Source organism: Vombatus ursinus, unplaced genomic scaffold, assembly GCF_900497805.2.
Source record: "Vombatus ursinus unplaced genomic scaffold, bare-nosed wombat genome assembly UNPS02015406.1, whole genome shotgun sequence".
Classification (NCBI taxonomy): Eukaryota; Metazoa; Chordata; class Mammalia; order Diprotodontia; family Vombatidae; genus Vombatus; species Vombatus ursinus.
Genome location: NW_020955184.1, coordinates 1958745 through 1981459, shown reverse-complemented (window position 1 = coordinate 1981459; position 22715 = coordinate 1958745). Strand labels below are relative to the sequence as shown.

Sequence of the window (22715 nt, the reverse complement as noted above, 5' to 3'; positions counted from 1 at the left end):
TGATATTCGCCTAAAAAGGCACTGATTTAATGCTAATCTACTATGTGTTTTTGACCCAACGTAATTGTTCCCTTCTCTTCCCGGTCCCCATCCCCCATAATCTGGTTTAATGTTTTAATTTGACTATTCAGTATATATTTAATCCTGATTTTTGCCTTCTCTTTGAGTTACAATTGGGCAGAAGTTAAGTATTCATTTCTATTGTTATTTAGTAATCCAGGTGCTGAGCACGCCTAAAAGAGGGAACGGAAGGAGTTTCCAGGATTACTCTGTCTGTTACCATCTACAGCCAATCTGAAAGTCGTTTTCTTTGAGGCCCGCCTCCTTGGAGGTGGGTCACTGGTGATTGATAGGCAGAGACGCCCAGCCCAACTCAGCCCATCCCACTTTACTGCTTAGATTGAAATGTAGAACTCATACCTCTTTCATCGGGGCACCGACTTCCTTTTATTCCTTTCCCTCTTTAAGTTCTTGTTGTCTGCTCCTGGGGTCAACAGGAGGGACCCGTGGCCTGAGATAGAGGAGAGAGTAAAGCACTGAGGAGGTAGTGAAAGTTAGTTGTTGAGAGTCTAGAGCGGCTGCTCATTGGTGTCCTGCTCAAAGTAATGGGTAAGTAAGTGGCTGCGTGCAGTATCGGGGAAATTTTCTGTACTGTCAGAATGGATGGGAGGATAAGTGGGGGATGAGACAGAGAGAGACAGAGAGAGAGAGGGAGAGAGAGAGAATCATAAGTTCATAAATTGTGACTGGGGAGTCACAACTTGCTTATTGACTTTGCTCGTGTTTCTACAAGTTGTAACAATGAGTTAAAGGTCAGTAGTACAGAGAGATCTAATGGCTGGCTGGGTGATTATTAAAGCCATTAGAGTAAAGAAACTTTTACATCATGGATCACTAGAGTACCGGTGGTGGCATTTTATTAGACAGGCACACACAACATATTTGGTTTCCCCTCGAATCTGTCTATAGAACTGGCTGGGCAGACTATCAAGCTGAGCATAACCTGTGGAAACATAGGGAGTTTTTGAATCCGATGTACTAATTTAAATCCCAAGAACTGTGTCCAATTTCCTTTAGTCAGTTTTGAGAATTCCAGTGGTCCGACTGACTCTTATTTTTAAATTGCTTGCGTCTAGAGCAATTGGCGAGCTTGGACAGCGGGAGGAGGGTGGGGGATGAAGCAACCAGACAGCTAATTTCAGTGAGGCTTCCGAACCGTGCGATTTGGGGGAAATTCACTTAGATTTGGGACTTGGAGTAGGATGGAGTGTCAGTTGATAGACCCGTAGGGGCTGTAGAGAAACCATCCCAGGGCTCCTTCCCCCTCCCCTCCCCCCAGAGCTTCAGGAAGGAGGAAGACTGGTGCTCTGACAGTTGTCACAATACTCTGTGTGTATGTGTGTGTGTGTGTGATTGTGTGCACGCGCGAGCGCGCGCATTGTTTTCGTGTATGTTCTTTTGCAGAGCCAGCCTTCGGGGAGGTCAACCAGCTGGGAGGGGTATTCGTGAACGGAAGGCCTCTACCCAACGCCATCAGACTCCGCATCGTGGAACTGGCCCAATTGGGCATCCGACCCTGTGACATCAGCCGACAGTTAAGGGTATCCCATGGCTGTGTCAGTAAGATACTGGCGCGCTACAATGAGACGGGCTCCATCTTACCTGGGGCGATTGGGGGAAGCAAACCCCGGGTCACTACCCCCACTGTGGTGAAACATATCCGGACCTACAAACAGAGGGACCCAGGAATCTTTGCCTGGGAAATCCGTGATCGTTTGCTAGCAGACGGTGTGTGTGATAAGTACAACGTGCCTTCGGTCAGTTCCATCAGCCGAATCCTACGCAACAAGATTGGGAACTTGTCTCAGCAGAGCCAGTACGACTCTTACAAACAGCATCAGCCACCGCCGCAACCCGCCTTGCCTTATAACCACATATACTCCTATCCGAGTCCCATTACTGCAGCTGCAGCCAAAGTACCCACTCCTCCCGGAGTTCCCGGAATTCCCAGCAATATGGCCATGCCTCGAACCTGGCCCTCTTCGCACTCTGTCACGGATATCCTGGGAATCCGCTCCATCACAGACCAAGGTAAGTTCAGGCCACTGTGAGGTTGGGGGCTGAGAGGGAGGGAATGGTGGCAGCGATGCTCATTTTTTCCTTGTCCATCCTCACCTCGCCACACACTCCTCTTCAAGACTTTCAAACCTCTTTATTATTCTCCACTTGGAGAACTACTTGTTTACAGATTGTTTCCTGACCCTTCTAACGGGAAGACATTTTTATTGGGAAGTATAGCGAGTCCTCTATCCCTCTGCCCTAGGAATTGCAATTGACTAATTAAAAAAAAAAAAAAGTTTTTGCTTCACCTCTAGCTACTAGCCTCGGAAGCCAGACTCCTTACCAACCAAACTTGTGTTTCACATGCTCCTTTTCTTTTTCCTTCTTTCTCCCTTGCTTCAGGATATGTTCTAGATTTTGCTCTCTAAAATTTGGTTCAAATTACTAATCCAAGGCAGTATAACTTCAGGTTTAAATAGCAGTGGAGAAGAGAAAAGGATCCAGCTAACTATTCCAAAGCCAAATATAGTCTACTCAGCTCCCAGATCCGGACTCATGGAGCTGGGGCTTTGCATTGAAATTGCAGGGTTCCCCTTCTCGGATTCTCGCAATCAGGCCAAATTTGCTCAGACAGGAAGTTCAAATGTCACCTAATTGGTTTCATTCTTACGCTTCACTTTGTGAAACAGTGAGTGAGCCAAAAAGAAAAAAACATCGGTTACTTTGTGTGGCTCTCCTTCCAGGGACTAATTTTCTGCTTTATTACTGTTCTTTCCTCCGATCTACCTTTCATTTCGGGAGGGGTGGAAGAGAAACAAAGTAGGAGGGAGATAATGTCAATTTTTGTTGATAGCTGTTTCTCTTTACCTAAAATCTGCACATTCTTATTAATAACTCTTTTAGCCATTAATTTTGTCTAAAGTGAAATAAACGACGATTCCTTATACTCAGTGCCTTCTCTTTCTTTTTTCATCCCTTCGTACTTTTTGCCCTCTGCTTGTCTTTTATCTCAGCTTCCTCTACACCTCTGGTTCTGCAGAGTAGCTGTGTTTTGATTTTGCACTTTTAGCCGCCGAAGGATCGTTCCCCTTTCTCTCCTTTTCCCTTTCTATTCCCTGCCCTGGCCCCCAACACCAACCCCAACCCCAACACACAAGTTCTTCCTCCCACGACATTTTTCTGCATTGATAGATCAGGGAGAGGTTGGTTTTGTTTTTTTTTTTTCGGCTAGGCAGATTGACTCCCCAAGGTCCAAGGCGATCAGTATTTCCGTAGGCGAAGTTTGTTTTCTTTTACTAAGCTGTTAAAACACCGTCAAGTCAAAATGCCGAAGAGGCAGATCTCAAATGATAGCTGAGGACCGAAGAGTGTAAGCCTAACTTGTCTAACCGCTCTCTATGGGTATGAAAAGAACAGAGGGGCAATTCCATTTTGGGAGGGGTAGATACCTTCAGTTATTTCCTCCTTTATTAATACCACATTGGCATAGTTGCCTCTTTCAGTAACCAAACAAAAGTGCTGGCTTTTCATTCCCTTGTTGTCGATAATAGCATTTAAAAGACTCTTCTAAAAGCATAATTCTTACCCTCATCAGAGCCAGCCAGGTTAGGGTGAACAGAACACTGGAAGCTGCATTCTGAGGGTTGTTTGCCCTTGATTTATAGGATAAACTGACCTCGATGACATTTAAAGGAAGCTCCTATTCATGGGAAAGTGTGAGATCTGCAGGAATGGGGGCTTTCTGAGAGATCTCAATTTCTTAAGACATCTGCTGACTGGTGCCCATCGACTGCATTTTGCTACCGAAGACGGAAAGATATAGACAGCTCTGAGTTGGAACATAGCCTCAGTCCAAATGGGAACACGACTTAATTCATTTATGGGGAAAATTCATTCAACAGGGGTAGACAGTTTAATGTTGAAAAGAAAACTGTTCTCCCACAAGAATCACAGTTAGACTAAGTGTCACTTGGCAGTTTCTCCGATTAGTGAGTGAGGAGGAAAAAGTCTTCGTTGTGATTTTTTTTAAATGTTCTAGGATTGAGAATCTTGCTTGTGAAAAATCAATATTCCACCTAATCGATGCTCCTCAGCATTCCCTCCTTGTTACACACACACACACACACACACACACACACACATATACAATGTGTGCATATGGAGTAAAAAAAGAAGAAAACCCGAACTCTTCAATCCTTATCACTTCAAATCAAAATGTTGCAGAGTGTGCATGTCTTTAACTTTCTCTCTTTTAAAAGAAGTATACTAATAGAAAAGTGCTGACGAATGAATAAGCATAGCTTTAGGCTTCTAGAATTGTTTTGTCTTACATTTGTGTAAGTCAGCTGAAAACCAAGAGGAACCTTTCTCTCCTCTTCCTAAAATTTCGAATTATTGAACTTGCTTTTATTACTATTCTCTTTCTCTTCCTTGCATGACCTCTCTTTCTCTAACCCTTTCTGTAAAACCCAGCATTTTAGGGTGGTAGACAACTTATTTATTTTCACAGTCCCTCATTTTCTCATAAATACTTCTACTGTTCACATCTGAAACCTTACTAGTACACATATCCCGACATTAGCCTCCATCTGTATAACTGTAACTGTATTAGACAATCCAGATCAGGAGTACACTTAAGAGAAGTGGACACTCGTGTAATCAATTCTAAATATGTATAAGTCATATTATTTGTTTATATGCTTTCAAAGGACTTTGAAAGTATTTATTTATGTCCATAGTTAAGTTTTTCATGTGCCCTTTGGCAAGTCTAATGAGACACCCCCTTATCAGGAATAATGTTTTATTTTTTTAAATTCATAATTGAAGGAAATGTTAAATTTCAATTCTAGATTAGTGAAAATAAGGATTTTTTCAGGAATTTGCCCCCCCCCAAATGTACATGGACCCCAGTTTACTCCTGAATTCCATAGATTTACACAATAGATGTGAAATTCAGAGGGATATCTGTAAACAAAAATACATTTACACTAAGCCTGAGATGTGGGCAGTCTTTTTATCTTCAGCCCCAGACTTCTTGATCTTGGTCAGCCTCCTATGGACTTTGGGTTTAAGATGAAGAGGGAGGGCAGGCTTTGCCTCTTGCCTCTTCTTTTTCTTTCCCTGATGCGGGAAAACACGCTTTCTCAAGTTTCCTCCTCCAGTTTCTTCACTAAAGTCAGGCGGAAAAATGAAAGTCTTTTTTTCTTTTTTAAAAGCAAAAATCTTGCTGGAAGAGTTAAGGAAAAGGGCCACTTGAAACCTATTTAGAATGGAGCCTAAGACCAAGAGAGATGGCTTGGCCCAGTGTTGAGGAGGGGTAGGGGAAGACAAGGGAGGAATCTGACTGAATTCTGCGGACTCGGGATTTAGAGGCATCACTTAGCTCCTTTCTGGGAATTCTAGGCCAGGGGGAGGAGAGTTTAGATGCACCCAGAAATCACAGTCATCCTTGTGCAGCCCCAGCCAGGCTCCAGCCTGCCTAACTTCTGCCTTTCTCCTGTACTTCCACCGCAGTGAGCGACAGCTCCCCCTACCACAGTCCAAAGGTGGAAGAGTGGAGCAGTTTGGGCCGAAACAACTTCCCCACCCCTGCCCCGCACCCGGTCAACGGGCTGGAGAAAGGGTCTTTGGAACAGGAGGCCAAATATGGACAGGTAAGGAAAGACTGAGGGACAAGGGGCACTCCTGAAGCTCAACTTTTAGAAAGCGTCCAGATCCCCTCATATACGTCTCTTCCGAAAGGTGGTAGTACTGGCACATTCGGAGACTGACTAACCAGAGGTTCATAGTGTGTATTTTTTAAGCCCTGTAGTACAGTGAAAAGTCAGGATTCAGTTTGAATCCTGACTCATTATTTGTGTGACTTTAGCAAGTTACTTTGTCTTAGCTTCCCCATCTGCAAAATGAGGGGATTGCACTAGATAAGTATAATTATAACAATTGACAAGTTTTGCCATGTTCTTTATATATTTTTAATCCTCAAAAGGTACTGTTATCTCCATTTTACAGGCCAGGAAATTGAAACTAGGAGAGATTAATTAAGTGACTTGCTGCCAGGTGATCTCTAAAGTTCCTCCCAACTCTGAATCCTATGATTTTATGACTTTTTGGATGGGGAATATTCTGGTTCTAGTCACTGTCAGGATGGTATACCAAGTTGTTAGAATGTTAAGAGCCAGGACCTCCTGTTCTGTTTTTCCAAGGAGCAGAGTCAGAGAACTGCCTAAACTCAAAGTTCCCTTTCTCTATTTTCACCTACTTTGAACCTCTCTAGTTCCCCAAAATTCATGTCCATTAGCCTAAAGTGGGTAATCACAAATGGATCCCTAACTCAGAAGAAATATATTCTCCATATGACTCACCTCTGCTAGGATGGAAGCCCCAAGAGCCACAGCATTGACTGAATAGTCTTGAGGTTTCCTGCTGCCAGAGCCAGAGGAGATCCTTTTGCCTACAAAGCACAAATCTCCTCAACCCTCACCCTCACTCCTAAACCTTACCCTCAGGAGGTGCCGAGCCTCCGTGCAAAAACAGAAGAAATGACAGGGCCAGACTTATGCTTTGAGAATTTCAGGATGGCATTGGATAAAGGCAGGAAGCCAACTGTCAGATCTGGAGCCCAGCATCCAGCATTCCCTAGTTGTCAGTCCTGAATTCAGGGGAGAGGAGGAGGCTGGGATGGAGGATGACACAAGTAGCTCATTCCTGGGGTAGGGAAAAATGTTTGAGTCTTAACCAGCAACCCCTTACACTCATCCCCAGCCAGATTCAGGGTAGATGTTTCTGGTGGCTCAGAAGTGCCCAAAATGGAAAGAAAAGAAAGGTATAGAGAAATCTATAATTCTAATTCCAAATTCATCTGGAGTTCTCTTTCCCAACTTGTTTTCCCATTGGCAGTTCTGCAGAAATCTTTAAATAGAGGTTTCTGATTAATGCCTGCCGTGTGAGTCAAGACAACCAGTCTGCGGGTATTTTCTGGCTTAGGGATTATGCACTTTATTCTTAATTTTAAACACTTCCTGGAATTACTGTGGCCATCACAAACCAAAACCTGCCACACAGGGAAGTGTAGCAACTAGATAAACTTAATAAAATTAGCATTTGCCGATTAAAGGTCAAATCATAATCTTCCAAAAGAAAACCTCAAATTGAACTGAATAGTGGTGGACTGTTTAATTTCTGTTTCTTTCCCTCCCTCAAAAGGAGGTATTAAGGCACTCATTTTTTCAAAGAAAACCGACCAACCACAACAACAACAACTACAACAAAACCCAAGCCAAATAAAGATTACCACCCTAGAGTTTTAAATCTAAATTCAACAGCTAAGTACATACTCAGCACTTAAGTACATACTCAGGCTTGTAAGTTACAAATATACTCAAATGTTTCCATATTACCCTTATCCCAAACATACCTCAAGTCAGAATTTTGAAAACTCCAAATACCTACCTTTCCCTGAGGGCCTTTATTTTTGAGTTTTAAAGATTTCTCTTTCCTGAAAAAAAAAAGATTACTAATATAAATTGAGCTTTTTGCTTATGTTAAGCTCTTGGAAACCCCAGATGACTCTCCCTTTTACAAAAACTTTCTTTCCCCCACTTTAATAACTTAAATAAAGAAGAAAAAATTACACACATTATCTCATTGCATTCTCCCTACAACACAATGAGTTAAGCAAGGGCCTGAATATCAAGAGTTTGAGAATTGTTAAAAATAATACCACTGTTAAGTAGTCCAGTGAAGACTAGAAGATTTTGCTTTTAATCTCTCTGGCCAGAATCAGAATATTTATTTTCCCTCTTCGGTGATACGTAACCCCCATCAAAACATTTATTAACAAGGAAAGAGTTTTCTCTCTGTAGATTCTATTCCTGCTAAAAGTAATATTGGTAAGCAAAAATTATGAAGAGGGCTTTGATGTTATCTTTCTGAACAAGCAGGCTACACACATACACATATTATTAATGCTGAATTTTTAGCAATTGAATTCACTTTTATGAATTCAAGAGCATAGCATATTATGTTCTTGAGCTCAATCTTCAGTTCTCCGAGGACTTTGATGGACATTATTATACATCCTCTGAATAGAATGAAGAAATACACAGATGGAAAGTATTTTAATGTTCTCTTTGGTTGTCTCTTTATAACTGATGAAATCAGTTGCTATATAGGTAATTTCTCAATGCAAAAAAAAGAGACCTTGAGTCTCTTTTCCTATCATTTAACCAAATTGTAAATCTTAAAAAAAGTTTAAATAAATTTTATTCATATGTAAGGTACATAAATTTCATAAAGCTAAATCAATAAAAAGTATAAAAGTTTGAACACTGAATTATTTGCTTCAAGATGCATTCCGAACCTTTAATAAAATTGCTTACATTTGACAGATTGAATATTCAGATTCAGTAAATCTCAGAATTGAACCAGACACAGAACTGAAAGAAACAGCAAGTCAAATAATAAGTGATGTATGTACTCAGGAGGAGAAAACTAAAGCTGAAAACTGATTTTTTTTCCACCCCAAAGAAAAGCTGGTATATATCAAAATAACCAATGAATATTCTTGTTTGCATTCTAATTTTGTACTGCTAAGGAACTATATACTACATTATTATATTTAGACAATTAAAAATAATGCAAATGTTTAAGTAATGCAAAAGATGTCTAACCACTTTCAAGTCTTTGAGTGCATTGTTAATTTTCTAAGGATATGAGTACTTAAAATGTGCTGGGCATTTTAATATTAACTTAAGCTTAATTTAAATATTAAACAATATATCATTTTAACTTTCACAAAACACTTTACATACTTTATTTCATTTGAGCCTCAATGTAACCCTTTGTTGCAAGGTATTATTTTGGGCCTTTTACAGATAAGAGAACTTGCACTTATAAAGGTTAAATGATTAGCTGATGGTCACACTGTAAGTATCAGAGGCAGGATTTGAACTCAGCTTTTCCTGACTCCCAAGTTCAGGAGGAAATCCACTATCACCAACATGATTTTGTAGATCAAAAAGAATCCTATATGGATTTGGAGATTCAAACACCTTTTGATTCTGGACATGTAATGTAATTCCTGACTAAAAATTCATGCATACGTATACACAGGCTCATATGTGTGCATATATCTTTTCATTGTCCCAAAAAGCACAACTTTATTAATATTACTTTTGAAGATGTCATTAACATTTTTGATCTAAAATGCAAAACTTTTGGTAATACGTTTGATCTCCAAGTGTGCAATGCTTTGGGGTTGCACGGCAAAAAAGGTCACAATTCTTAACATTTAAACAATTTGTTACTCTTAAAGGACATTTATGAACACAATAGATATCATTATTTAACTTCCTCATACTGTGCAGTATAAGTGCATATTTCACATTCTCTCTCTCATTTTATAAATGAGGAAATGTAACCTTGCAGGGCCTGAGTCACTTATTCGAAGTTAGACATCAGAACAAGGGGAAAATCCAGATTCTTGAGGCTCAAGTCATAAAACTCCACCAAAGTAACTTTCAAATTATAGTAAGTGGTGGGGGAGAAGAGAGGTGGTATGGGAAAGTTTCAAAGAGGCAAATTCAGATTTGATGTCAGGAAAAACTTCCTAACAATTAGAGCTATCAAAAATGGAATGGTCTGTCTTAAGAAATGAAGGTCTTTAAGTAGATACTAGATGATGACTCACTGGTATATTATAGTGTGGAGATTCCTTTTGTGTTTGCATTGGACTAGATGGCCACTGAGATCTCTTCCAACTCTCAAATTCTATGATTCTATATGAGACTACAACAACAAAAAGCATAGATTTGATTGGGTCCTGTATGCTGGTGTTTTTGCTTTCCAATTTAAGCTCCAAAGAATGTCTGCTGAATTCCTCATAATTAGAGCCTTATGCACATTTCAGCTACACATTCACGTGTGAGGGAAAGCTCAGCATAATGTTTTCAAGTGTTTTTAACATTGCTGCACTATATGATTGGCATTTTATGGTACCTTTTAGTAGTCCATATCTCCTACCACCTCAGACAAATTGAAATGTCTTGCACCTAAATACTAATAAATTCAGATTACTTTTATCCACAGATAAAAATTGAGACATTATCATTAAGTTTAGAAAAGAAAAACACCTACTCTGCTTGTTGCTCTATGAAGCAATTCTTTCTTCTATTCTTTTGTGGCTAGTTCCTTTCCAACTTTGGTATTGGGAACACATAACCCTTGGTGACCATTGTAATATAATACAAAAGATTTCACAAGGAACAATGGGAATTTAGCTCTTTTATACCCTTTTACATATTATTTAATGAATTGGTAGCTTGTATTAGTTTAAATTACTTTGTAAATTATTTGCAGACATTCCAAAGTTTCCCAGAAAAATTTTTAAGAAGTTATTTATTTACTGTCTAACTGAAAAGAAAACTAAAAGTTAGGTTTTCTGGCTTTGGGTCACAGGTATTATCTTCATTTTAGGATAAAATAAAACTTCTTCTTTGGAATTTGTGATGATCTCAATTATGAAGGTATTAGACTGGTTGATTTTAACCAAGAATATTAACAAGCAAATCTTTGATGATGAAATATGTCAAATACAATGCTTTCATAAAACTTCATATTTTTAAAAGGTGGTGTCAATTTTTACATTATTTTAAAGCTGATAATGTTATATTTTTAAATTATAAAATACAGGAAAAACATCAATGCTTTATAGTTTTCCATTCCCCAATGACATTTAGATCTGCAACTTGATAACTAAATATAATTAATATCCTTTCTGATGAATGTTGAAACCACGATTACAACTGTCGTTTCATTTTATCAGATTTTTTTTTTTTTGGTCAGCTCAGTACACACTGGATTAATGGAAGGGATTGGCAGTCAGAAAGAATGATTACACAAAACATTTAGGCATCTTTGTTTATTAATATATCCCAATGCTTTTTCTTGCTTATGATTTCGAGATTGGAATTCCAGATAAAGCACATCTATACTTGCAGCCAAGTTTACTTTACAAAAGTGTTAACAAGAAGCAAATTCAATGAGTTTGAGGGAATAGTTATTTGGATGAGGGAATTAAAGATTGGGTAAGGGATCTGGCTCTCTTCCTCTGGATTTTCTTTAAGAAGGACATTATTGCATGGACAGACAATTCCCAGAATTTAAAGAATAATCCGTAGCTTCCAATGGCCAAATAGTTGTCATACCAGTTTCTTCTGTGGTCACCATTGTTTGAATACTAACAGGCTTCCATTTTTTCTCTCTCAGGTGGGAAAGAGACCCAAACACTTCAGGATCAAACAATAAGATAGATAGGGTAGAATTTTTATTTGTCAATAGCTCTTATTATTTTGGTCACTCAGAGGATAATGCTTCTTCTGTAACAAAGTATGCATACTCGTTCAAAGGCAAAATAACACATCTTTGGACAAACATTTCATATGTTAAATAATTGTGACTTTTTGAGGTCACAGACCTGTATGAACCCCAGTAACTTTAGTTACTTTGTATAATTTGGCAATTTACTCTTTTTCATTTTAATAATGCCTTTGCTCAACAACAGTATCTTTTTAAAAGTTATTTCTAACATTATCCTCTAACACTGTTGTTCATTCAGTCATGCCCAAGTCTTCATGATCCCATGGACTGCAGCATGTCAGTCCCTTCTATCTTCTATGATTTCCTGAAGTCTATCCAAGTTCATATTTGTTCCTTCCTAGTGGGTTTCATTTTCTACTTATTGAAAAATCTCAACAACCAAAACAGTGCTCTTTCTAGAGGATGCTCTTTTGTCTGTTTCTATTAGTACTGGTAAATATTGTTTTCAAAACCAGGCAGAAAACAGACTGGTTCTGGGGATCCTTTTTTGGGAAGAATTATTGTGGGTCTTTATAAAATATATACATATAAAAGAGACTAATGGATTGAGCTTTTATTTATAGCATCATTAGGTAAAGCCATTTTCAAAAATGAAATTTTCATTACTGATATTTCATTTGGAAAATTTGTTTACTCTTCCCTGGGGATTCCATATTATTGGTTGATTTATAAATTGTATTTACAATCTCATTAAATGGAATAATTTAGTGCATTTATTTTTATTTTATTTATGATGTACATTTAGGAGTCTTTAGTTAACCTAAGTATAGCTTTTCAGATTGGTTATACACCCTTCATTGAAAACATTAAGTGCATTCTGGAAGTCTAGACCCATGTGCTGATTTAGTGGGAAGAATAAACAAATAGAGTGGCTACCTGTAGTATTGCTTTCTTTGCTGTGGAAAATTTTACTCCTTCAGTGGCTGTTTCATAAATATCAATTGACTTTGTCTTGTGGAGACCTGTGGTTTTCAGCAGTGGCACTTTCTAAATTAATAGTGAGAAAATTGAAGTGTTTATGGAGTTTCCAGAGTGAATGTATAATGAAGGTGGCAGGGGACAAGCTCACTTTAATGTTCAGAATCTGGGCCCTCATCTCTCCAACTCTAAGTTTATAAAGTTAAGAATGTGTTTAAAAAAAAATAATACTTTCTCAAAGTGAGGTCATTCTTTAGCTTAACCAAAAACAAAGACTTTCTGGATAACCATTTAAAGGAATATTTTATTGTTCTGGGTGTTAGAGAAAGTCATTTAGCCTTTCTGTGCTGCTGTTAAAGGAAGATGACAAGTTTAACTTCTCTCATAGGGGTTTTGGGAGGAGTACATAATAAAAATGACTCTAAAATCTCTAGCAAATTTTAAAGTGCTATAAAGTGTTTAATAATAATGAGATTCCTAACAAACACCAAGTTTGGGGCCCTGAAGATGCAGAAATTGAGTTGACATGAAAAAAGGAAGGAAATTAGCAGCATACCTACCCTGAGCTAGTAAATCTAGTCATGAAGGGTTGCACCTGAAGGTAATATTGGCTAGATTCCAGTCTTCCACATCCCCTAGGTTCTGAAAGTATTCTATGGAATAAGAATCTGATCCAGCATTGTTTTCCAGAGAAGCTCAGAATGAAGTTTTTCTTCAGAGAGAAACCTTGGTGTATTTAGTGAGTTGTGGGCACTAGAACAAAATATGACTGGAAAAGTTTCAATAGAGAACAGAGGGGAAGACAATAATGGTGGGTAAGGAGACATAAGGCGCAAGGGAAATGATTAACATTGAGAAAGTAGGGAGGATGCAATTTTAACAAAAGCAGAAATTTCAGTAAAAAAGTTTGTCATATAGACAAACTGTTGGTAAAAAAAAAAGTAGGGAGAAAAAGCAATAGTTAGAAAATGGATGTTGTGAAGGCGGGAAATAGAATTCCTCCACCTAATTACTTTTATTCATTGAAAAATTAAAAGGTTTGAAGGTGAATGTAGTTTTTCCCTTTACGAAAGTTTTTTTTTTGATGAGTTTTAGCATATGCTAACTATTTGATGCAGCTATTATTGCAAATACAATGATAAGCGTTTTCATTTTGTGAAAATAAAAGCAATTCTAAGCTTTTCAAAGTTGAGAAGGGTGCTATATGTTACTCATTTCCCCACAGGAAATAGGATTTCTTGTTTATTATCAGAATACAAAGCACCAATAGTTTAAGTTTCTATCTTTGCTAAGGAATACCTCTAGAACTGAAACGTGAAATTCAGTGCTTACCATTCATAGTAGCCACATAGAAGACTAACTACAGATGTGAAAAGCTTTCAAAAAAGGAACAGAATTCACCTTCAGCAACTAATTTCTCCTAGTCTATTGGAAACTCCTCAAAAATGTCTTAAAACATCCTTCAATTTATTATTAGATAGGTCAAGTCACTCAGCAATCTTTGTGCTCAAAGATTTCTGTCCTATAACTTTTCTCCTAAATCTCCAGTACTTTTCCTCTTCAGGGTAATAGGACTTTCTGGAAGAGTCACCACACTACCTCTAGAATAAGCATAAAAAATTAACAGCATATATCCAGTTTTATGTGTTTCAATTCTTAGGCAAAGAACAAATTTTTAATGAGAAGCTCCATTTGAAATTTATTTTATTCTTTCTAACAGATACCTAAGAGAAGCATAATGATCCATTTAGCAAAATTTCCCAGGTATTCCTTTAAGACAGAAAATCATAGGGTGTGTTTACATCAACCAAAGGAACTAAATTTGCTCAACAAGTGATAAATAAAAATTGCAGCAAGTTGAACTAAATTATGCAAATTAAACTAGAACATAGTCAAAGTCATTGGATTTTACATTTTGGAAGGAATTTAGAGAATATCTAGTGGGGAAAAGACCTTGTTTATTATTTAAATTTTACTTTTGAATTGAATTTTTCTATTTAATTCAGTATTTTGGACATATATGTGAATATACACATACATTTGTACACACATTTCCATTATAAAAGATACATATATTTGTGTGTATGTGTATATATATGTGTCTAAGACCCCATATATTCATTTATGTATTGATCTTGAATAATGGAAATTTTTTCTGAAAAACAAACTTCCCCAGTCATACTTTCATTAGAAAAATATGTCAAAATTTGTTGATTTAAGTCACCATTAGGAAGCAAGATTTATTCTTTACTTTTTTTTTTAACAACGTACAAAGTAATTTGAAGTAGACTATAAAACTGATTTGAATAACACAAAGGAAATCCATGCCAGAGTCAATTATTATTCAGAGTTTCTTTTGTGGTGTTGATAGTAACAATAATGATAACATTCCAAAAGTGCATAATTTCTTAAGGAGTTGTTTCTGAAAAACTACAATATTTTTTTGAAAATTACAATTTTAAATTTATTTCTAATAGTTCATTGGTATAACTTTAAAATTTATGATTGATTCAAGAACTTTTTGAATGAATTATCCCAACAATTTCAAAATGGTTTGGTAACTACTTATGAGAACATTTAACATTTAACATATAAATGAGAGGCTTCCTTCTTGAAAAAAAAAATCCTGATAGAAAATTAATTTCTCACCCATACACCAGTTATTTCAGAGGTTCTTAATCTTTTTGCATGTAGTGGACCCCTTTAATAATCTGGTTATGTTTATGGATCTTTTCTCAGAATATTGTTCTCAAAAGCATAAATTTACAAAAGAAACCAAACGTTGTTGAAAATAAATATGTAATTTGTTTCCCATTCAAGTTCACAGACCCCTGAATTCTATCCTCAGACCATCCCTGCTGTCTCTGAGGTGAAGAACCTTCATATCAAGAACTCCTGAGCTCTGTAAAAAACCCTAACCAAGAGAAAAACAAAAACAAAACAAAAACCCTGTTGTTTGCTTGTCTTTTGTCAAGTAGGCATTTATGGTAAGAAAGCTAAAATACTTAACTATGTCATATTTAAGGGAGGTCATGTGCATCGTGACTTCCTACTGACAGCTATGCCCTGCTGTCTTCTTTATTAGAAAGGAAACTATTCGCTATGAGCTTGCACAAACACTTCAAGGTAAGAGCCAGAGAAAATGAATAGAGTTTGATTTCTATAACCAAACAAAGTGCTAGGGAGCTTGATGAGTATCATTTCTTCCCTCACCCAATGCCCTAGCCCAGAGGAGTGAAAAATAGTAAGTGCTCTTTGGGGTTTACTCTATGCATTTTGTCCTAATAACATGAAACCAAATCTTCAGACTGTAGTTAAATAATTTGCTCAAGGTCAACCTTCTATTTCTTCCTAAGAACCTGCTTTCTATTTTTCAAATATAATTATTTTTCTTCCCTCTACCTCTTTTCTTCTCCTATCCATTTCAGGCACCAAATGGTCTCCCAGCCGTCAGCAGTTTTGTGTCAGCATCCAGCATGGCTCCTTATCCCACCCCAGCCCAAGTGCCACCTTATATGACGTACAGTGCTGCTCCTTCTGGTTATGTTGCTGGACATGGTTGGCAACATGCTGGCAGCACTCCACTTTCCCCCCACAACTGTGACATCCCAGCATCGCTGACATTCAAGGGCATGCAGACAGCCAGAGAAGGTAGTCACTCTGTTACAGCTTCTGCTCTCTGATATGAAGTTCAGTTTGGAACAACTTCACCCCAACCTGTTTCACTCTGCATCAGTCAGTCCTCTTCCTTCCCCCAAGGCCACACTACCCTATCTCTTCTATTCCCAAATCTTTCCCACTTCCTTTTCTAAATTCACATCCTTTGTGTTAATGACACATAGATATTTGTTGGCCTAACTTCTCTACAAAAAAGCTGAAATAATTTTAGGATTTAAATAACAGAAGCAACATTAAAGAATGGAGACATTTTCTGTTGCCCACACAGTGTTTCTACTTGTGGAAGAAACCTGTATCCCTCAAAGGGCTCAAGAAACTTTTTTGATTTCATTGGTAAAACCACACGTGTATATTTATTCTAAATCAACCTGAACTTTTAAAATGTGCAATTTGTTGTTGAGGTTTGTGAAAATCAATAAAGAAAAATAAACATAGAAAAAAGTTATGCTATACCTTCTAATCAACCAAGGTGACTGAGTAAGCTTTGATTCACAATTTATCCACCTAGAGAACAAATCAACAACTAACCTGTTTGAATGAACCAATTTATTTTAACAGATGACAATGAGGGTGCGAGTGGAATTGTATGTAGAACCAAGACTATATCTCAATTGTTCCTTCTGGTGTTTCAAACTGGTTCCAAAGGCATGATTGTTTATATTTTCTATCACTCTGTAAATATAACTTTGGGTAGCACTTGTGTTTTTGTGTCTTGGTACTTTGCTATTCCTCTATGTCCCCACCAATCTTCATACATTTTAGAAGAAAATTTTTTTAAAAAAAAAGGTGACTTTCTGGCAATCTCTGACTTTGGTGGTGGGCTACTCAGGCACTGGGAATGTGGACTCCACACCCCACCACTTTTTGTGTATGCGGTGAAGGCTTCAACATCTCATGAAGGACATTTTCTTCGTACAGCAGAGGAATCAAAAGGCAAACAGGACAAGTCATTTTCCCCTACTGTACCTTAACTGAACTACACACATGCCAAGCATAAAATGACAAGCAGGTGGAATATATCTGAACAATAACAAAAAACTGTAGAGGAAGTCACTTAGAAGCTTAAGTTTAATGTGAAACAAAATGCAAAGACAATTTTTTACAATGAACTTAAGTTAAAAGAAAAACCACTGTGAAACAAAATTGTACTTTTATTGTTGACTTACATGTATGTTCAGCAATTTCAGCTCAAAATTGTGTTGTAATTTAAAGAAAATGGAAAGTTTGGTTCTAGTGAATGTAAAAATGGCTTGCTGTGAAGTTTACATTGTTATACAGGAGCATGTTTCACTTACAGGTAAACTGGTGGTGGTACTAGACATACAAATGCTACTTAATTTTTAACAAATTCCCTTTACTAATTTCTGGATTCACAGGAAACTTTTAATTGCTAAATCATTCCATCTCAATTATATTCCGATTTAATGTTAATTACAGAAAATATATATATGTGTGTGTGTGTGTGTGTGTGTGTGTGTGTGTGTGTGTGTGTTCATACATCTTAACTGCTTTCTTGGGCAAAATTCTACAGGATTTTTTTCTGTTGTTTAGAAACTTCTTCACATGCTTGAAATTGAAAGCATGAAAATGATTTGGTATCTTTTTTAATTGGCAAAATTCATTTATTAGAATGCTAATATATTGTGGGGTTTTTTGACTTGTGCAATAACTAAAAGGGTATGTCACTAGATATGGATGTTAAAGATTACATTCACAAAATAATCTTGATTTCTACCTTTCTATGTTATACACAGCTTACATGGCAATTCAGTTCTTGCTACATCAATTTCATGGCCTCATCTTAAACCCAGATAACTAGATTAGCTAATTTTTTCAAATCATTCTCACAAAAACAATAAGCAAACTCCCCACAAAAATCATGACCAAGGAAGTCCTTTCCCTCCCCCACCCCATTCAAGCAGCTGTCTTGTAGCAGTCAAAGCAACCTAACTTCTATGCTATAAACAGGCTTATAATTTCAGGAGTACGAGTAAGCAAAAGGAGCAGTTGAATTCTCAGGGCTTCCTTTGATCTTGTTAAGCTGTTATTGACATCTAGGAGTTTCAAGTCTAGTGAAAAAGTAGACTATAAACCAAAAGAATGAGAGGTGCCAATCCAATGTTTTGTGGACACTTTAAAAATTGTCCAAAGAGGGACTTTTCTGCCTGTCAGGAAAAAAAAACTGACATAGGTAATAGAATTAGAATTACCATTGTCAAATGTTTTGCAGAGTTTTCTAGGTAAATATTGCTAATTGTTACTGGGCAGAATGAAACCAAATATTTTTATTTCCTTTTTTTCCTGTTTTAAAAAGTCTCTTGTTATTACGTTATTTATAATAATTTCTTCTGGTTCTTGTATTTTTTTTAATATGGAAAACTATTTTTTTTTGTCGAAGAGTTTAACACCAGAGAATTCACATGGTGTAAATTGAAAATGACAAAGCAAACCCCAAACATTATTTGTTATTGGAACTATCTCACAACTTGAAGTCACTCAAAAAACTAGAAAGGAAGGGGAATGCAGTGAAGTTTTTGTTTGATTATTTTGTTTATTATCATTGACATATCCTCTCTGTTTCCCAGAGGGTAAAAGTATTCTTTTTAAACTGGCAGATATAATCTTTAGATGTATTTTTCCACACTTTCCATAAGGAGAGGCTAACACTTCAATTACATGGCCTTTATGCAGGCAAAGTCCTCTTTGATATAATTTGGAAATATAACCTGTGTAGCTAGAATGTAATTGGATCTTATTGAAGGCACATTCTCATTTTTCTTTGCATTTCTGTTTTTAATCGTCCTTTTATCAAAAGATTGGGCTGAAATATAATTGAAAATCATGTTGAAAAGGATGTACAACAGAAGGCTGTGTATGTATATAAGTATATTAAAAGCCTTTTATTTTTATATTTTGAATGCTCTAACTTAATAAAAATAATAATGACAATGTTATCTTTTAATTTAATTTTTAAAATATTTCTAACCAAAATTTCTTCAAGGTATTAGTTCACTCAGGTATAAGTGTTGTCTAGAAGGGGAAAATCTCTTTGCTGATTTAAGCTATGCTATACATCTATAACAAGATATTGTTATAGAATCTGATGCAGTTACATAAAAATCAAAGACATATTTTTATTAGTGCATGTTAATACAAGAATCTTTAGAAACACTAAGAATGCTTATTTATTCTAAACATTTTCACCTTCATGATATATCATAGACAGCAGACCTCACACCTGAGCTATCATTCAAGATTAATAATCAGGAATGTAATTTTGCTTTGTGCATTTTTCCTAATAATCTCATAAAAATTATACAAAAACCTGGACAATAAATAGTGGCTTTCATTTGTGATTTAGAATAAAATAGTTAGCAAGAAAGTAATTCCAAATATTTATTCAAAAAGGAGGGTTTATTGTATTAAATTTAATGTTTCCCAGTCAAGAATTTCTGACGTAATGATTTGTAAACTTGGTCCACTTTAAAGTTCAAAATAATATGATAACCAGTAAAATTTATATGTATATATATATATATGTGTGTGTGTGTTTATGTACACATACACATATATGATATATAATAGGAATATTCATATATTGCTATATTTATAGCATCATATCCATTCAGATTAATTATTTGAAACAGTGAAAGTGTTAGTCAATGGAATAATTAAAACCTTTCAAAATTAACTTTGGTATCACTATTTCAAAAACTTTTGTGTGATAAATGTCCATTTTCATGTGCTTAAAATATTTTCACAGTATTTTTAAAAATTAAAGTACTTATATAGAAATTTAATTAATTATAGAATATTTAAACAAATCAAAAAGCCTTGTTTTTCATATAAGCACTTAAGCACAGTTAATGGCAACAAAATTGTTTAATTTTCTTGTACATATTTTTCTTTGACTTTGTGTGATGAAGTAATTATTGGTATGGTGAAGATGAAATACGAATCGTGGCACCAAAATGTTATAGGATTCATTCAAGTTCCTATGAATATGGTGTCTACATGAGTATTCTCCCATTCTGATTACATATTTGTTCTAGATTACTTCTATCTCCATGGTCCACATGATATGATTGCAATTACAGTTTAAAATATATCCAGATACATATTTAAATAATTTCTAAATGTATTTGTTCTTGAGGAAAGTTGTTTTCTCCTTTATAATTTATATGCCTGTCAACACTAATATTAGATTCTGCTATGATCACTGTTATAGAGTAGATGTCCATTATCTCAAAGAAAAAAAAAGTTTCATAGGAAATCCTTGAATCACCAGTTTTCCTGAAGCCAATGATACACATATTCATAAGCCAAAAGCATCACTGCACCACCTGAAAAAGAAAAAAAAAAACATTATCATTATTCAATTCTTATGGTGTCTGGTATCTGGTATATGGTATATTCTTTTCTTTCCTGTCTTCCCGTGTCCCTCAATGCTTTGTTATATATACATGACATAATCATATATTATACCTTACATATGTTATCATAGAGGTCTCATAAAAATTAAGACCACATCAACTTTCATGATTTTTCATCAGACTTTTCAAACCATTTTTAATTTTAAAAAGTAAATAGAAACACATTTAATCATGTTAAGACATGGCCTGAATGCAAACACACATTTTTAGAATCTAAAACTACAATGCAAAAATGACTGATGCAGTTTAGAAGGGTATTGTTTGACACTTTATTTTTTAATCCTAAGATTTAGATAGAATGGAATAGAAACTATAAGGGAGGGGAGATGGAGGTTGGTTATTGATGATCCTGTATAAAATAATTCACAGACATGACAGATGCATGAGTGTTTTGAAGGGTGTACATTTTCTCTGATACTACTACAGTAATCTGAGGTGCTCAATGCTGCATTTACTTACACTCATGTAAAACTGTGTGAAAAGTTTCAGAAGTTTACACATATTTTGTACAGAATCTACATAACACTGGGGGACGGGGAGAGAGATGAATGATTTACATTTTAGGGAAGAATAGAACTAGATGATCTGAGTTATTTTATACTGCCACAGAATTTTTATAAAACTAAGGGCACATAACTATAAGCATACAAACATCCTTCTGTAACCATATACATAAGATAATTTTCATTTTTAGCTTATGAATAATTTTTTTCTACTAGATTCCACTCAACTGCAGCATCCTTTTTCTAGTATCAGCAAACTGAAACGATCACATTTCAGAGGTTAGAAATCTGTAATCTCTTTTTCCTCCATTATAATTATATGTTCACAATGGTAGCCAAGAACATGCAGAATTAGATGGCTCAGATGATGTTAAAAGATTAAACTATACCGGGCAGCTAGATGGTGAAGTGGTTAGAGCACCGGCCCTGGAGTCAGGAGGACCTGAATTCAAATCTAGCCTTGGACAACTGACACTAGCTATGTGACCCTGGGCAAGTCACTTAACCCCAATTGTCTCACCAAAAAGAAAAAAAGAGAGAGAGATTAAACTATGCACTACAAGATACTTTCTTTTGGGAGAAGGACCGAGTCTCTTAGCTACACAGCACCAATAATATTAAATTGAGAAGGAGTTGGATTGGATGCTTAAGCAGCATAGTAGTAAAGATAAACACTGCCCTAGGAATTAGATAGAAAGCCCTAATGTGAGTCCTGGTTTTTTCACTTAGTAGTTGCCCTAAAGTAGGATAAATCACTTACCTTTCTGGGCCTAATTTTCCTCATCTATAAGATAAAGTTCTTCATCTAGGTAATCTCTATGAGCATTTTGGTGATTCTTTAGCCTAGGAATACTCATGTAAATCCTATGTCCTTCCTCTCTCTTCCTGGATTAGAATCTTTATCTTTACCTCCAAACTTTCACACACAGCCCCCCTCTCCCCCCAACCTCTCATTTTAATTTTCTTTGAAATTGGTGAGGTTTGTACAATGGGAACAAAAGGGGTCAGACCTTTCAATAGGTATCCAGTCATTTAAAACTTTACTTAGGCTGAATAGTAAGTTGAGAACAATCTTCCTAATTAGTTTTAACACCATAGCAATTGTGAATACCTCATGGGAAAAAAAAATTCAAAGGCCAACCAAACATTTGCAAGCAAACTTGGGTTAAGATCATTTAAGAGTTTTGGATTAAGGTTCCACTCAATTACCACTTTAGCTAAACTCTCCCTGGTCACCACTGTCTTTAGGCCCTTTCCCTCCAGTAGGGACTATGATTTGTTCTAACATGAGGTCTTTTACTGGGTAGTGAAGGAAAATGTAGTGTACTTGCAAAGCAATTTTTAAAAAATCAACATTCTTTACTACTGTGTTAGTGTATGGAGTAGTAAAAGTAAAGCAGGTGGACCATATCCTGGCCCAAATCCATCTTCAAAAGCCTGTCTGAAGAAAAGGTTTAAGTAGAGATTTGGGGTGGGGGAGGGGAAGAAGCAGAGAAAGATCTTCCTAAATGGATGAAAATCCATCATGATTATTGATTACTGGCTTCTGGTCAGATTTGGAAGTAGTGAAAAATCAGATTCATAAGTGGAGACTCAAAGTTATTTCTCTTTTAATAGGGGTTATATGTTATAGGAAGAACACAACTTAAGAATAGAAGAGGGTATTGGAATAATTAATTTTATTACCAGGGTGGTTGAATAAATGAGTGTGGCCTGTTAACTAATATGTGTGGTCTACTGCATACTT

General features: G+C 36.2%; 2 protein-coding genes across 2 annotated transcripts in view; one reads left to right on the top strand and one right to left on the bottom strand.

Annotated features, from left to right (window-relative positions):
• The first annotated feature begins 437 nt into the window (after positions 1-437).
• On the top strand, positions 438-18378 carry PAX9 (paired box 9). The gene is made up of 4 exons (XM_027847419.1): positions 438-609; positions 1465-2091; positions 5575-5714; positions 15783-18378. Exons 1-4 carry the CDS (start codon positions 606-608, stop codon positions 16035-16037), a joined length of 1026 nt encoding a protein of 341 aa, XP_027703220.1. The 5' UTR covers positions 438-605; the 3' UTR covers positions 16038-18378.
• Positions 18379-19871: 1493 nt separating this feature from the next.
• Positions 19872-22715, bottom strand: part of SLC25A21 (solute carrier family 25 member 21) — a 704781-nt gene continuing 701937 nt past the window's right edge. The window contains exon 10 of the mRNA XM_027847443.1: positions 19872-20375. Coding sequence (XP_027703244.1) covers positions 20314-20375 — 62 coding nt within the window. The 3' untranslated portion in view covers positions 19872-20313. The remainder of the gene's footprint in view (positions 20376-22715) is intronic.